The 15,262-nt window shown below is 45.4% G+C and overlaps 1 protein-coding gene and 1 pseudogene across 2 annotated transcripts in view; one reads left to right on the top strand and one right to left on the bottom strand.

Moving 5' to 3' along the window:
* Window positions 1–15,262, bottom strand: part of LOC141055791 (uncharacterized) — a 109,192-nt gene that overhangs the window by 12,414 nt on the left and 81,516 nt on the right. Inside the window, exons 8-12 of one of the 2 annotated variants that reach the window (XM_073552499.1) lie at window positions 1,255–1,415; window positions 946–1,125; window positions 740–863; window positions 559–656; window positions 270–360 (exon numbers count right to left, since the gene is read on the bottom strand). The exons of the other annotated variant lie outside the window; for it this stretch is intronic. Of the exons in view, the coding sequence (XP_073408600.1) occupies window positions 270–360; window positions 559–656; window positions 740–863; window positions 946–1,125; window positions 1,255–1,415 (654 nt within the window). The remainder of the gene's footprint in view (window positions 1–269; window positions 361–558; window positions 657–739; window positions 864–945; window positions 1,126–1,254; window positions 1,416–15,262) is intronic. 2 annotated transcript variants of the gene reach the window in all.
* Window positions 5,666–6,686, top strand: LOC141055920 (serine/arginine-rich splicing factor 9 pseudogene; annotated as a pseudogene).

The following is a 15,262-nucleotide window of genomic DNA, read 5'->3' as shown; positions in this document are numbered from 1 at the left end:
GGATAATTTTTGGACAGTTAAAAAGAATCAATGCTTTTTCATAGTTCCCAATCTGCTTCTCTTGGAAGGGATACCTACCCAGCACAGAATAAAAATTTAGAAAGACATTAAACAGATGCCCCCCAAAAATGTAATTTCTCACAGCTAAAATTAAGCATTGCTTTTGATTTGGCATAGATAGCGGTGCAGAACAAAGCACAAATTCAACAGTATCAAACTCATATTTGTAACAACCAGTTAACAAATAAAATATAGAGCCCACTACTCACCTGCGCTGTCAACTGAAAGAATCTCCACTTTAAACCAATCTTCCCCACTCACATACGTCTCTGTAGTATTAAAATTGTTTAACTCTTCACCCTGAAACAAATATTGCAAAAGTCACAGACAGATGGAGAAGTCACATCTATGATCAGCTCTAATCCTGCCATCTCCACCATTCTCATTACACAAGTATAAAACATATAATACTGGTGGATAAAACAAGACTGAGCACAAGACCTTCACAGCCGTCTACACATCATAGGGGAGATCTCATGACACCTTCTCTCCATCTACCTGATGATCCTGAGGAACATTGGGATCCTCTTGTTTACAGTCCTGTGGAAGAAGAGGATGGGGACATATCTCTCGTGTTGTCCTCTTACTGGATAGATCTGGAGGAAACACATACAAGGACTGAATTCATTTTTTACATACAGATAATTATAGGCCTTGTGTATTTAGTCCTGTCTATTACCTGGTGATATGAGGGGCTGGGGAACCTCCATCATGACGTCCTTGTACAGATCTTTGTGTCCTTTTAAATACTCCCACTCCTCCATGGAGAAATAGACAGCGACATCCTGACACCTTATAGGAACCTGACACATACAATGATACAGTCATACAGCGATCTCTTCATAGCATTACTGTATAATGTCCCAGCATTCCCAGCAGTGTCACCTCTCCAGTCAGCAGCTCAATCATCTTGTAGGTGAGTTCTAGGATATTCTGGTCATTGATGTCCTCATGTATCAGCGGGTGAGGTGGAGGCCCCGTAATTGGGATCAGGGGTCTTCCCAATCCCTCAGACTCAGGGTCTTGACAGCGCTCACTAGAGGTCTTCTTCACTACTGTGTAATCCTGGTTATGGAGAGACACATTAATAAATCTCACTACAGACATTTCCAGAGTCCTCACCTCTCCAGTTCTGTCCATCTGTTATTCCCATAGATAAGAATGATGTAATGTGACGTCATCAGAATCTCTCACCTCTCCAGTAAGCTGGAAGATGATCTCTAGGGTGAGGTGTAATATCCTCTCTGCCATCTTCTCACTATTTCTTTCCATCCTTGACAGGTCAATTTGAAAAATTCTCTTATATAGAAGATCTCCACTGAGAGGATTCGATATTATAAAGACCTCAATGTGAACTAGATCATAAACATAATAATATCAGCATCAGTAACATCATAAAAAATCCTGTGCAATATCCAATGATTGGCAGCAGAAATTATGCTGACATGTATGGTATGACATGTGTGATACTTATTTTGTTACAGACCGCTTGCTGGGAATTGCTTAGGAAACCTCATAAAGAACCTTTGTGTTTTTACCCCCTTGGCAATATATAAGGTAGGACTACATACAGGGCCTGGAAAAATAATTTGTACCCATGAAATTTTTCAAATTTTTTCATATAACACCAAGAAACTTAAATATATTTTATCGGGACTTTATGTGACACAAACACAAGGTAGTAAGAATTTGTGAAGTGTAATGGAAATTATACATTTTTTTTATAATTGCCATTTTCTATTGAAAATAAACATTTCCAAAGTGATTAACATATAACATGAATATCGACATTCAAAACAATAAATTGTCAAATCCATGAGCCAGCAGGATGTTGCCGATATTATATTAGATGGCATTATAACAAATGAAATAACAGCAGAATGTTCAACCATTGTATAGATGAATCAGTATACTCAAAAGTAGAGGACCAACCAGAAACAAGACAATACATTAACAAGGGGGGGATATCTGAAAATCAGAAAGGGAAGACCGGGAGTGGCTATATAATCTAGAATCGGGTTCATGTATTTATTGAGGCCCAAAAAGTGTCCCAAGGAAACCAGATAGAATCAAATCTATCAATCGTGTCATTTATGCAGGGCTGCGTGGTATTCAAAATTTCTAACATCTTTAATTCTGGCATATAAGTCAAGTGTAGATGGGGAGAAGCTTGCTTCTAATGGGACACCACCAAACATCTGGCAGTCTTTAAGATATGTAAGAGGAGCCTAGTAGTTTTTGTATTAGGGAAGGTGGAAAAATGTTAAGGAGAAAAATCTGGGGGTCCAGAGGCAACGTCAAATCCAAAACCTGGGTAAATCAGTGAGCAATCCCAGAATATGTGAAAGATCGATCCGCCTGAAAGGTTGCACCTCCAGCAGAAGGGAGAGATAGACGGGTCCAGCCTATGTAAGAATTCAGGTGTATGATACCAGAAATGAAGGATCTTGTACTGATTTTCTTTATATGTGACTCAAGATGCCAATATAGCTGCTCTCGACCAGACAAGTCCCCAATGTACATCAGTCAAAGCTTTTCCCAAATATCTCTCCCATGTAAGCATGTAGGGATGTCTCGTCAGGGAGTCTGCATCAGGTTTTTGAATGATGTTATAAATTGCGGAAATTAATCCCTTCTTTGATGTACCGTTTCTGCATAATCTTTCAAAAGCGAAGTGTCTAATTTGAATATACTGAAATAGCGAGAGACCATGTGTGGATAGACTGGATTTTAGTTCTAGGTATGGGAGTATGGATCTTTTTCTATGATCTATAATATCAGCAAAGTTGAATTTGCGTGAGAGCACACTCCCGTCATTTGTTGGGTCAAACTATCAGGGAAGCCTGGGTGGTACAAAAATGAGGTAAAAGGAGAGTTTGTGGACGAAAGTTTACATTTTTTGGAACAAGTTTTCCAAATGCTTTTAGTTAGGGCCATCGAGCCAAGGAGGTCACACGCGCAGGGTAGCAGCAAAATCTCTAGAGTTCATTACCTTCGGACATGTTGCAGTGCGGTCACGAGATAGGAGACAGGACGGGACCCTCTTAAGCCTTGACGCGCGTTTCACCACTTCCTTGTGGTTTCATCAGGAGGCGTCACTTTTTCATGATTAATAAATTTTTGCATGATCTTTAGATACATTGTGAGCCTCTATTTCTTCAGGGTTTACTGCTACATGATTAATATTCTGAGTATTCCAACATACACTAATGTGTAGCCTCAACTATATTGGGTTTAAATAATATTATTATTATTTTTTAGATATTCCCCTTTGTTTGTTATTTTTTGGTCTAATGTATTGGTCTAGAGGCTTTTCCACCTGACTATGTGGATTGGTTTTTTGGTTTAATGGAACAAAGCCCACCTGATCTTTATGGACCAAAGAGGGCTGGTAAAATTTAGGCGAGTTGCCAGGAGTTTAGTAAAAATTTTGACATCGGAGTTAAGCAGGGCAATTGGCCTGTAGTTCTTGCAGTCTAGTCCATCCTCACCTGGTTTGGGGATTAAAGTCAAGTATGAATGCAGCATAGAATCAGGGATTGGGGCCCCTTTTAGGAAAGAGTTAAAGAGGATGGTAAGGGTAGGGAGAAGTTCTATACATTTTTTTTATTTTAAAAATATAAATCTAAAAATTGTGACATGCATTTGTATACAGCCCCTTGTTGTCTGATACTGCTAAATAAAATCCTGAGTATTAATTTGCCTCCAGAAGTCAAATAATTAGAAACTTGAGTCCATCTGTGTGTATTTTTTTAAGTATAACTACTCCTGTTCTGTGAAGGCCTCAGAGATCTGTTTGAGAACTTTATTGATCAAACAGAATCATGATAACCAAGGTGCACACCAGTAAGGTCAGGGATAAAGTTGAAGAAAGTTAATGCAGGGTTAGGTTATAAAAAAAATAGCCCAAGCTCTGAGCATCATAGAAAAATAGGAGTAGAAGGAGTATCGCACAACTGCAAACCTACTAAGACATGGCTGTCCACCTAAGTGGACATCCCAAGCAAAAAGAGCACTGAAAAGAAGCAGTCAAGAAGCCCATTATCTCTCTGGAGGAGCTGAAGAGATCCACAGCTCAGGAAGGAGAATCTGTCAATAGAACAACAATTAGGGCTCACTCACATGATTTAATTACACAGCTGTGTAGTTATCTGTGGTGTCACATAAGACTGCAAGTAACATCTACTACATTATCTGTACTCGGTGACTTATCATTCTTATTAGAACATATACATACACGTTGTGTCAGCACACTGCGAATAATACACGAACTCCAATATTACTGCAAACGTTAAAACGTAAGGTACTGCTAGTACTTTTTGATGAAGGAGTGTAAATCCATCCAACCACGTCACGGTGACCTTTACTATAGACAGTGCCTATCACTAATGACCTCTCCATGTGCCGAACATCTGAATGGGGAGAGACGAGGAGACCTTGTGTGGGAAAGATACTAAGGAGCGAACGTTCTTAACGTTTACAGCAATATTGGCCTCCATGTAGTCATATAAGTCACAGGTCAGACCCCAGCGACCAGCAACGGGGGAGAACGTGTGTATTCAGGGGGGAAACATGGAGAACGGAACAGCACAGAGATGGTAAAGAGCATTTATTATATGGGGAGGAAAAATGGCCGAGTGTGACCAGCGGCTAATCCTGAGAGAGAATAACGGGGCCCCAGCACCTACCTCCACCTGCAGAGCCGCACTCCACATATATGGCTGCTCTGTGCGCACAGGACCTGGGATGAGGTCACAGGAGGGGAGGAGTCAGGGGTCACATGATCAGGGGCCTCAGTGTATGCAGGACTCTGCTGTGCTGGTCTGAATAAATAAGCATGTGCACAGCCGTAGGGAGGTACCAGAGTAGATTCCCACACCGTAGGACAGTGGTCCCCAACCTTTCTGACCCAGAGAGCCTCATTCAGCTTAGAGAGAGAGTCGCGAGGCACATTCAGCACTGAGAGAGGGACGTGAGCCACATCCAGCTCCTGTTTATCCACCTTACAGTATTGGCGACCAGAGCCTCCATTACGGGTAAAATGATAACCAAAGCTTTTCGACAGAAATTTACCCTGAAGCAGTACAACAAGATCCAGTGGTTTCCACAATCCCCCCATTCAGTATTCTCCCATCCAGCACTCCTAACACACTGTCCAATCCAGCTTCAGGCACTTTCTCTGACAGGTAGTATCATCCCTTCTCCAGTGTACCTTACTTAAATTATCTCTAAACCCCTAAGACAGTATATGTGCATCCATTTCTGCTGTTCTGTGCAGGGCTACTCACAAAATTCACCATTTTGAGATTTGCTCTTCATACCTGTTTGTTAGACCTGGCGCTAATGCACCAAGCTGGAAGAGAGCCGCGAGCCACACGTGGCTCCCAAGCTACAGGTTGGGGACCCCTGCCATAGTGAAACCATGTGTGTACAAGGTGCGTGGAGCGGAGTCGTGTATGGTATGAGATGTATAGAGCGGAGCCGTGTGTGTATGACATTTGCGGAGCGTATCGGCGTGTGTACAACATGTACCCGTGTGTGTACGGAGCATACCCACGTATTTACTTGTGCAGAGCGGAGCTACGTATGCACGGAGCATAGCCACATGTGTTCAACAGGTACGGAGCGTAGCCACTTGTGTATATATCGTATCCGCATGTGGACGACGTATTCTGAGCATAGCCATGTGTGTATATGACATGTAGAGAGCATAACCGTGTGTGTACAGCATGTAGCCGTGTGTGTACGACATGTAGGGAGTGAAGATGCGTGTGTACGAAGAGGAGCCGAGTGCATTTGACATGAACGGAGCATAACCACATGTGTACAAATCGTAGCCGCGTGTGTGCGGTGTGTATGGAGCGGAGTTGCGTGTGTACGGAGCGTAGTCACGTGTGTACATGTACGGACAGGAGCTGCGTGTGTACGATGTGTTCGGAGTGTACCTGCATGTGTAAAAGGTGTATGGAGCGGAACAGTGAGTGTACGGGGGATACAGAGCAGAGCCACGTGTGTACGGGGTGTAAGGACCATACGTGAGAAGGAGCTGAAGTTGTTCCATCACTATGAGAGGATCCGTATCATTGAGCTGAAGAATCAAAGTGGAGGCGGTGCCACACCATTTGCCTTCATCAGATTCCAGGATCCACGGGATGCGGAGAATGCCGTGAATGGAAGCAGTGGATACGAGTTTGGTTCTCGGTGATTACGTGTGGAGTTTCCCAAGTCAAGCCAGAGACCAGGGGAAGGATATGGGGGACCCCTCTGGAGGAATGGATCTCCTTCCCAGTGAACTGAATACAGAGTCCTCGTCTCAGAGCTTCCCCCCTTGGGAAGTTGGTAGGATCTTAAAGATCATATGAGAGAAGCTGGAGATTTCTTCTATGCTGATGTGCACAAGGATGGCATGGGGATTGTGGAATTTGTTCACAAGGAAGAAATGGAATATGCTTTGAGGAAACTGGATGATACAAAGTTTTGCTCTCATGAAGGTGAAACCTCTTACATTTGTGTCTGTGCTAAAAGATATGCTAATGGATTGTGGAGATGGATGGCTAATTAAGATGAGGGAGGTATATGACGACATAGCATTTATTTTTAATTATCCAGACGTATTATTTCAGTAAGCCCAGGCACATGAGTTAGAGTTCATGTGAGAATGACTGTTGACTTTTATTGTCAATTTAATTAATGTTCGATGGCTGCTATTTGTTGACTGGCTGCTGATTAGCTATTGTATCTGTCCTAGTATTGTAGTCCTCCTGGTATTGTTCTACTATGTTTGGGAAACAAAGGCACAGGAGAAGTGAACAATGTTTGTTAATATGTTGATGACCCATTGGTGCCCTGCAAATATGAAGGACAATCTATGCATTTTGATTGAACATTTCAGCAGTGAGGGATTGCCTCCTTCCCACAAGCCTGTGGAGGAATGTCTGAATGAGAGCTGTGAACTAAAAAAAGGAGGATCTGCCTGTGTTTAGAGACATTCTACATTACATATACAGTAGTAGCCATGGCATCATGGCTCCAACTGAAGAAATACAGAGCTGCTTCATTGACCATCACTGACCATTCAAAGACGTTTAGAGAATCCAGGTTGGGACAATCAAGTCACCTGGTCTCTTACACCAATGGACTGTCAACTTCTTAAGCTTGTCATTACCTTCTCTCTGTGGGTGCCTGACAAAATTGGGGTGCCACTGGTGTGGGTAGTAGGCCATGGAAGTGGGTCGCCCTCCCAGGGCTGTGGGGTACTCGATGCTGGGTCGGTCCTTCAGAGGGGAATGTCACAGCAGCGGTGACCCGGTCCGTGGCCCTGGGCGCCCATGTAAAAGGGGTAGAGTTAGGAATAAAGTTTGTAAAGGATTCGTGACGCCACCTGTAGTGTTCGGCAAGGGAGGTTTTAGGCCGACGCTGCAAACAGATCCTCTGGGACAGATGGTGTAGTGCAGCAATGATGTTGTAGCCCTCCACAGGTAGGGCCGTTAGTCCCAGGGCAGTGTAGATAAAGGTTTAGGAAGAGGGTGCAGTGTTTGGCACAGAGATGTAGCAGTGCTGAGGATGTTGCAGGAAGGAGGCAAGGACACAACAGGGTGCAGTTTCTTTACCTTTACTTGGCAAACGCAGTCCAGGATCCTGACTACAGATGGCACAGGAGCAGGCTAGCCTGGAAGCAACTCAGGGATCTCTCTATCAGATGGGTTGTGTAGTGTCCTTCCTAGCGCTGGCTTGAGATACATGCAGTACGGTGTTACACTAAGGTTCCTCCTTCTTATCTTCTCTTAGCACTACCTCGTATGGCAGACAGCTGTAGCCCTCTATCTCTCTTTGCTCACCAATCGCTGTTGTGCCTCTGAGTCTTAGGTGGGAATAGAGCATTTACAGCTTCCTACTCCTCTGGTTTCTGTTGCAGGACCTTCAGTATCCATACAACCGTGGAGACCAGGCTCCAGATCTTGCGCTATCAGTGGGAGGGAGCTCTCTCTTCTCAGCTCAACCTCCAGCTTCTCTCCACACATCTACACTCGTTGCCCTCCTCACACCAACTACTATTTCCCCTCCTGGCCCTCAGAGCGCGCTCCTCCCCAATCCTGGTTCAGAGCTCCCTCTGCTGGTCTTGAGTGGGAATGTGTTGCATGTAAATCATTAACTGCTAGAGAGACCCTTCATTGCTTCCAAGCCTGGCATCACCCTCCCTGGAGGAAGGCAATGCCACTGTGGCGGCCATACTCCTGGGGGCGCCACATTCCCCCCTAGTGCAAGTCAGCACTCCTGGGCTGATGAAAAACATAAAAACATATAACAAATGACAATCAAACACTTAGGGAGGTTAAAAGATTTGAAAAAGAAAAAATTACAAAAACCAAAAGCTCCGAAAATAGTCCTGTGATGATAAGTCCAAACATCAACATCCATGGTCCATTCCTGGGCAAATGGTGAACTATTTACATATATACATGTACAGGTTAACATTACTTTAACTTATTTAGGCTGGTTTCACACTTGCGTTTTTTGCGCTGTGTTTTAGCTTTTTTTCCCTATACTTTAACATGGGTGCGCATATGTGCGCATACACATGCGTTTGTACGCGTTTGTATGCTCATGCTTTTTTTGCAGTGTGCGCTCGGGCGCACAAAATGCATCCTGTTGGATTTTTTGTGCATCCGACTTGCCCAAAAAACGCATGCGCACGCAATGCGTTTTTTTTTTTACAGCAAAACACCCATTAAAGTCTATGGGTGCGCATACGTGCGCATTAAAATGCGCACATATGCGCTAAAAAAGCATGCGTTTTAAAAAATGCACCAAAACCCGCAAAAAACGCACACAAAAGCATGATGCATTTTTTCATGCGTTTGTGTGCGCAAAGAACGCGCAGCAAAAAAAACGCAAGTGTGAAAGTAGCCTTATATGCGGAATCTAATGGATGGTATACCTTGTGTAGTACGGGTAGATCTACATAACTCTGGTGTGGGTAAACTGGGTAGTAGTCTGCGAACTCTTAGTCTCACCATGGGTATGACAGATTCACCACTGGCAGGGCGAGGGTTCTCTGGCTCCACTGCTGGTATGGCATCTGCTACCTGAACTTCCTGATTTTCAGAGTTCTCTTGAGTCACGTCTTCTTGTACTACCAGTTGGGGAAATGTCAACACAGGCACCACTATAGCATCATTTACTTTAGTCCAATTGGCAGGGAATTCTCCAAGTATAATGCTGACTTTTGCTTCTTCTTCCATGGGTTGAATGTTATTTTGTTCTTCCATTCTTTCTTTTAACTGGTCAGGGCATAATTTCAAATGATCCCTCGATATTGCTGCTGAGGTTTCTGCTCCATCTTTACTAATAAGGCACACCTTGGTATTTTCAAAGTTTGAGGGTAGAATGGTGTAAGGTTCAGCTTCCCATTGGTCATCTAATTTATGCAGTCTTCTTTTCCTCTTGAGGACTTGTTCTCCTGGTGACAAGGGAACTGCAGGGGCATGTTGGTTGTAGTGCCTTTCGTGTTTTTGTCTTGCTTGTGCTAGACTCTTTTCCACACACTCTTGTACTCTACGGTACTGCTGTGTTGTCTTTCTGTATCCCAGTCAGCATCTGGGGATGTCATGTCAGGTGTAAGGACTCCTGTTGTGAGTTCATTCTCTGGTTCACCAGTTGTGAGTTCTCCTTCCAGACTCCCCCTGGTGGTAACAGGAGGTAGTGAGGCTGATTTGATCGGTGGAGATCTGCCACCTGAGAATGAGGATGACAATTGGACCTCAGGAGTCTCAGATTGGATTTAAGACAGCCGACGCCCTATTTAGTTGCGGGTGATTCCTTCTGGCTTGTCGGCTCTTGGTTTTCAGCTCTGTTCCAGTCATCTAAAGCTAAGTTTTTCTGCTAATGTTCACATTTGATTTTGTTGGTCTATTCAGTTTTTTGTGTGGTCAGCCAGCCCCGGATGGGGGCTGTGCTGAATTTCCACTCTTATTTATCAGTATTTTGCCAATTTGCTTTTTGCCCCTTACTAGTTTGGTCTCTTTTTGCTCTGTCTCAGAATATTTCAGAGTGCTGATATAGTGGGAGAAGTCTAGTGACTTCAGGGTTAATTTTGCTATCAGAAGTGTTGGACATTATTTTTGTAGAGTTTTTTGCAGGTTGCAGACAGTGTCTTTCCTTTCCTTTCTAGTTAGTTTGGGCCCCATCGTTTGCTCAGCCTATTTTCCTGCCTGTGTTTGTGCCTTCATCTTGTTTCACCGTCAATACATGTGTGGGGGCTATCTATTCCTTTGGGGTCTGCTCTGGGGCAGTTAGTTTTCCCCTTTTCATGCTTCAGGCTTATTTAGTCCTCCGGCTGTGACGAAGCATCTAGGAACATCGTAGGTACGCTCCACGGCTGCTGCTAGTTGTGTGGTAGGATCAGGGATCTGCAATCTGCATAGTTACCAACCTCTCTGGTTTTCTGTGACTTAGCTTGTTTTGCTTTTTTCTCCTCGGTGACCCATTCATAACAGACTCCCATGTCCAAATCAATAGGCAGCTTACCAGGCCTCGCTCTCATTAGGTAGGCTGGAGTACAGTTGGTAGAATTCACAGGGATGTGATTGTAAAGGTCTACCAGATCTGGCAACTTTTCTGGCCATAGATTCCTCTCTTCCAAAGGCAAGGTCTTCAATAGGTCAATCACTACCTGGTTCATCCTTTCACACATGCCATTGGTCTGTGGATGGTATGGTGTCCAGATCTTCTTACAACCATACAAGTTACAGAATTCCTGGAACACATCTGCCTCAAAGGCGGGACCTTGATCTGTAAGCACTCGCTCAGGATACCCATGTGGTCTACAGAAGTGCTGTTGGAATGCTCTGGCTGCTGTCCTGGCTGTTTGATCTTTGACAGGCACAACTACCAGGAATCTTTAGTAGTGGTCCACGATGGTAAGAGCATAGATGTAGCCTGACCGGCTTGGGACCAGCTTCACATGGTCTAGGGCGACCAACTAGTGGCTGTTTGGTTACTATTGGCCGCAGAGGAGCTCTCTGGCTGTTTCGATCCTTTCTGCACAGGTTACATTGTCCACACTCCCGACACCACTTTTCAATGGCTTTCCTCATACCAGCCCAGTAGAATATCTCCCAGAGCAATGCTTCCAACTTCTTCCATCCGAAGTGGCCAGCTCCATTGTGGTATGCTTCCAAGACCATTGATGCCTCTCTCTTTGGGACTACCACCTGCCAGACCAGCTCATGAGTGCAGGCATTGATACTCCTCCGACACAGCTTTCCTTCATAGATGAACAGCTGGCCTCTTTCCTTCCACAACTGCTGGGTTTCTTCAGGATCATCCGACTCTGGGCGTGAGTCAGCTTGTGACAGTAACTCCTTCACCAGGCGGACTGTGGGGTTGCTATCCTTTATTTCTGCCCAGTCATGGTGGGACAATGGATTTAGGGTGATCTCTTTCAAGCCAGACCGTCAGTTTCTCACTCCTTGAGCACGTTGGGCAGCAATTGGCCGGTGGAAGGGAGGTAACTCTATTTCTTCAAGAGCCTCAGGGTCTTCTCCTGCATCTGGCAGATTAGGCATTCTGGACAGCGCATCAGCATTGGCATTCTTGTGCCCTGCTCGGTACTTGTTGGTAAATTCATAGTTAGACAGCTGAGCCATCCATCGCTGCTCCAGTGCACCTAGTTTTGCAGTTTCCAAGTGAGTCAACGGATTCTTGTCCGTGAAGATGGTAAACTTGGCTGAAGCTAGGTAATGCTTGAATATTTCAGTCACAGCCCAGACTATGGCCAAGAACTCCAGCTTGAAGGAATTGTAATTGTCGGAGTTCCTTTCAGTAAGACGAAGCTTCCTGCTGGCATAGGAGATCACTCTTTCTTTGCCTTTCTTTACCTGTGACAGTACTGCTCCAAGTCCCATGTTGCTGGCATAAGTATACAACACAAACGGTTTGTCATAATCGGGTAGGCCAGAACTTCATCCCCTGTGAGAGCCACCTTCAGTCGAGTGAAGGATCTCTCCAACTCCTCAGTCCATTCAAAGGTGGAACTTTTCTGTTTGGCCTTCTTGGACTGCCCCACCAGAAGATTTTGCATGGGGGTGGCTATCTCCGTGAAGCCTTTGATGAACCTTCGGTAGTAGCCTACCAATCCAAGAAATTGGCGTACTTCATGGAGGTTACTGGGTTTCGGCCAGTCCCGGATGACTTTGACTTTGTCAGGATCTGGTGCCACACCTTCTGCACTCACCACATGACCGAGGTACTGTACCTTGGGCTTCAGGAGGTGGCATTTGGAAGGCTTCACCTTCAGGCCAAAGTTGGACAAGGCTTCAAACACCTCAGCCAGGTGTTCCAGATGGTCTTCATAAGTCTTGGAGAAAACAATGACATCATCAAGGTACAACAGGACTGTCTCAAAGTTCATGTGTCCCAGGCAGCACTCCATCAGCCATTGAAATGTTCCTGGGGCAGTGCAGAGCCCGAATGGCATGTAGTTGAACTCACAGAGACCCATTGGGGTGGTAAATGCTGTTTTCTCCTTGTCTGCCTCTGCCACGGGAACCTGCCAATACCCACTAGTGAGATCCAAGGAGGAAAAGTAGTTAGCAGTTTTAAGTGCAGCTAATGATTCCTCAATTCTAGGTAATGGGTAGGCATCTTTATGTGTACTGCTGTTAATTTTCCGGTATTCAACACACATTCTCATGGCACCGTGTTTTTTCTTTAAAAAAACTATGGGAGTTGCCCAGGGGCTACAACTGTCTCTGATAACCCCAGCTTCTTTCATCTCTCTCAACATACCTTTAGCACATTGGTATTGTGATGGGGGGTATAGGCCAGTACCTTTCCTTAATGGGTGGATGATCTCCAGTGGGGAGATCATGTTGAACCCCTTTTGCCTTCCCAAAATCTAGGGGGTGTTTACTGAATACCCGCTCATACTCCTGGGTCACTCTGTAAACCCCATTTTTCTTGTATGAAGGTGTAGAGTCAGTCCCCACCTGCAGTTGCTGGCACCACTCCTCCAGCTGCTTGACAGAGCCGTTGTCATCCACCTGGTCGGATAAGACCAAGGGCTCTGCTGCCTGCATTGCATTGTTACTGACAGTGAGCAGCTTAGCAACTGTGGCATACCGAGGCATTGTGACCTCCTCCTCCCCACAATTCAAGAGGCGTACAGGTACTCTCCCTTTTCGGATATCAACTACCTCTCTGGCTGTCAGGAGAGTGGGCCTGCTATCAGAGTATACTGGCTCTACCGATGCCTGGTAATCCTTTCCTCTGAGACCTATAGCTGCCCGACACCAAATCAACATTTCACATCTGGGGGATATTGCAATGGGAAAAGCATCACTCACTCTGACGCTGCCAATTTCTCCGCCAGAGAGTTCTACCTGTTGTCTTTGCATCAGGGCTTTGATCTTCTGCAGGATTCGTTGTTCACTGGAACCAGCAGTCTCAGCCACCTGTTGCAACAAGACAATAACCTCGGAAAGACAATTTTCAATTACTTTTGTACCAAGAGTCATCATGGGATTACATTCTCGTCGATCAATATCCACAACTATCAGACCTTGAGATTTTAGCTCTACCCGACCCACTTTAACAGTAATTTCTTTACATCCTATCTGCGGCAAAGACTGACCATTACTGGCAACTACCGTCAGTTCATCAGTTGGGCTACGGGTCAGTTCAGAGTCAGCCCAATACCGCTTGTAAAGGATATACGGCATAGTGGTCACCTGCGAGCCAGTGTCAAGCAAAGCATTCATGGGGATGCCGTCAATCACCACTGGAAGGACTGGTCTCCCTCCAACATACTTGGCTCGCCAGTTCCTTGGGCCTTGTGGTCCTACTCCTGGGGGTTGGCCCTCTGCCCCAGGGGTTACTCGTTTAAAGGACAGAATCTTGCAAGATGACCTGCCTTGTGACAGCGATGACAGATGGGACGTCCGTCCTGATCATTGCGGTCGTTGTTCCTCCCTCGGAGTGGCGGGGTTCTCCTCTTCCGGAGCCACGGGACATCCTCTGGACTGGAAGCAAGCTGGATCTTCTCCTTGGAGGACACCTGCAGGGACTGCACGGTTTTAGTAAGTGCAGCCATACCTTTGATCAACTCCTGGACCTGAAGACGCAGTTCTTCAGTTGGATCTTTATCCAGAGTCTGGGCATCAGCCTCCACAGGGATGGAAGAGAAAGATGTTGCTTCCTGGTGGTAGGTGATCGCTGGGCGCCTAGGGATCGCTGGACGGTTGGCAGTTGGTTCCTGCAGTACCCAAATAGCCCTGTCCTTGAAATCAGCAAAGTCCAGGTCAGGGTTTTGTAGGGTTATGATGCGCAGCTGTGCTCTGTGGGTACTGGATATGAGTCCTTCAATGAACTGCTCCTTTAACAGTTTGTCTTCCTCTTTCACACTGTCAGGATCAACTTGCTTGACGGCTCGCAGCGCCTCCTGCAGGTTAAGAGCATAGTCCCTTATACTGTCATGCACGTTCTGTTTACACCCAAAGAACCTCATCTTGATTTCAGCTGCAGTGCTGGTGTCAAAGGTGCTTTTTAGCTTGGCCAAAATCTTTTTAACAGTCTCTTTGTCAGTGTCCTGCCAGGCTTTTACTTCTCTCTGTGCTGCACCTGTTAACTGCCCAATTAGGATATTCACCTTCTGGCTTTCAGAGAGAGGATACACCTCAAACAAACTGCACAGTCTCTCTTTAAATTCACTCAGGGTATGCGACTCACCCGAGTACTGCGGTAGCCAGGACGCTCCCGGTATGTAGGGCATTGTGAGAATCATGTGGGAATAGTGGATGAGGGCAGGTATATCTCGCCCAGATTCCTTTCCTATGTGGCCTAGTCTGGTCAGTATTGCACCTGCTTACTAATGAATAATGGGAGGTGGATATAAAAGGATGCCAGGTGGTTGTGTGAGTGTCTCAGCCTGGGAACACAGAGAGTCTGTCTGTGTGAGAGACACATGTGAGTGAAAGCAGTGCCCACTGCAACTGTGGTTTGGCTGGACGGGAGAAGCCCGCCAGTTGGTAGTTAGGTTGTCCATTGTTTAGTTAGTGCCGGACAGGCAAGGATTTGTTTTATGTTTTATTTCTTTATGCATTGCTTTCACCATTAATAAACCTGACCCAGTGTCAGTTATACCCGAATCCCAGCTCTGCGCCTGAGTTTCATGCTGAACGCACGTGACCTTTGACCCCAGCAA

Source organism: Dendrobates tinctorius, unplaced genomic scaffold (assembly GCF_039654945.1).
Source record: "Dendrobates tinctorius isolate UK_male_01 unplaced genomic scaffold, ASM3965494v1 ptg000192l, whole genome shotgun sequence".
Classification (NCBI taxonomy): Eukaryota; Metazoa; Chordata; class Amphibia; order Anura; family Dendrobatidae; genus Dendrobates; species Dendrobates tinctorius.
Note: the sequence above shows the minus strand (reverse complement) of the source record. Positions and strands in the feature narration are given on the sequence as shown.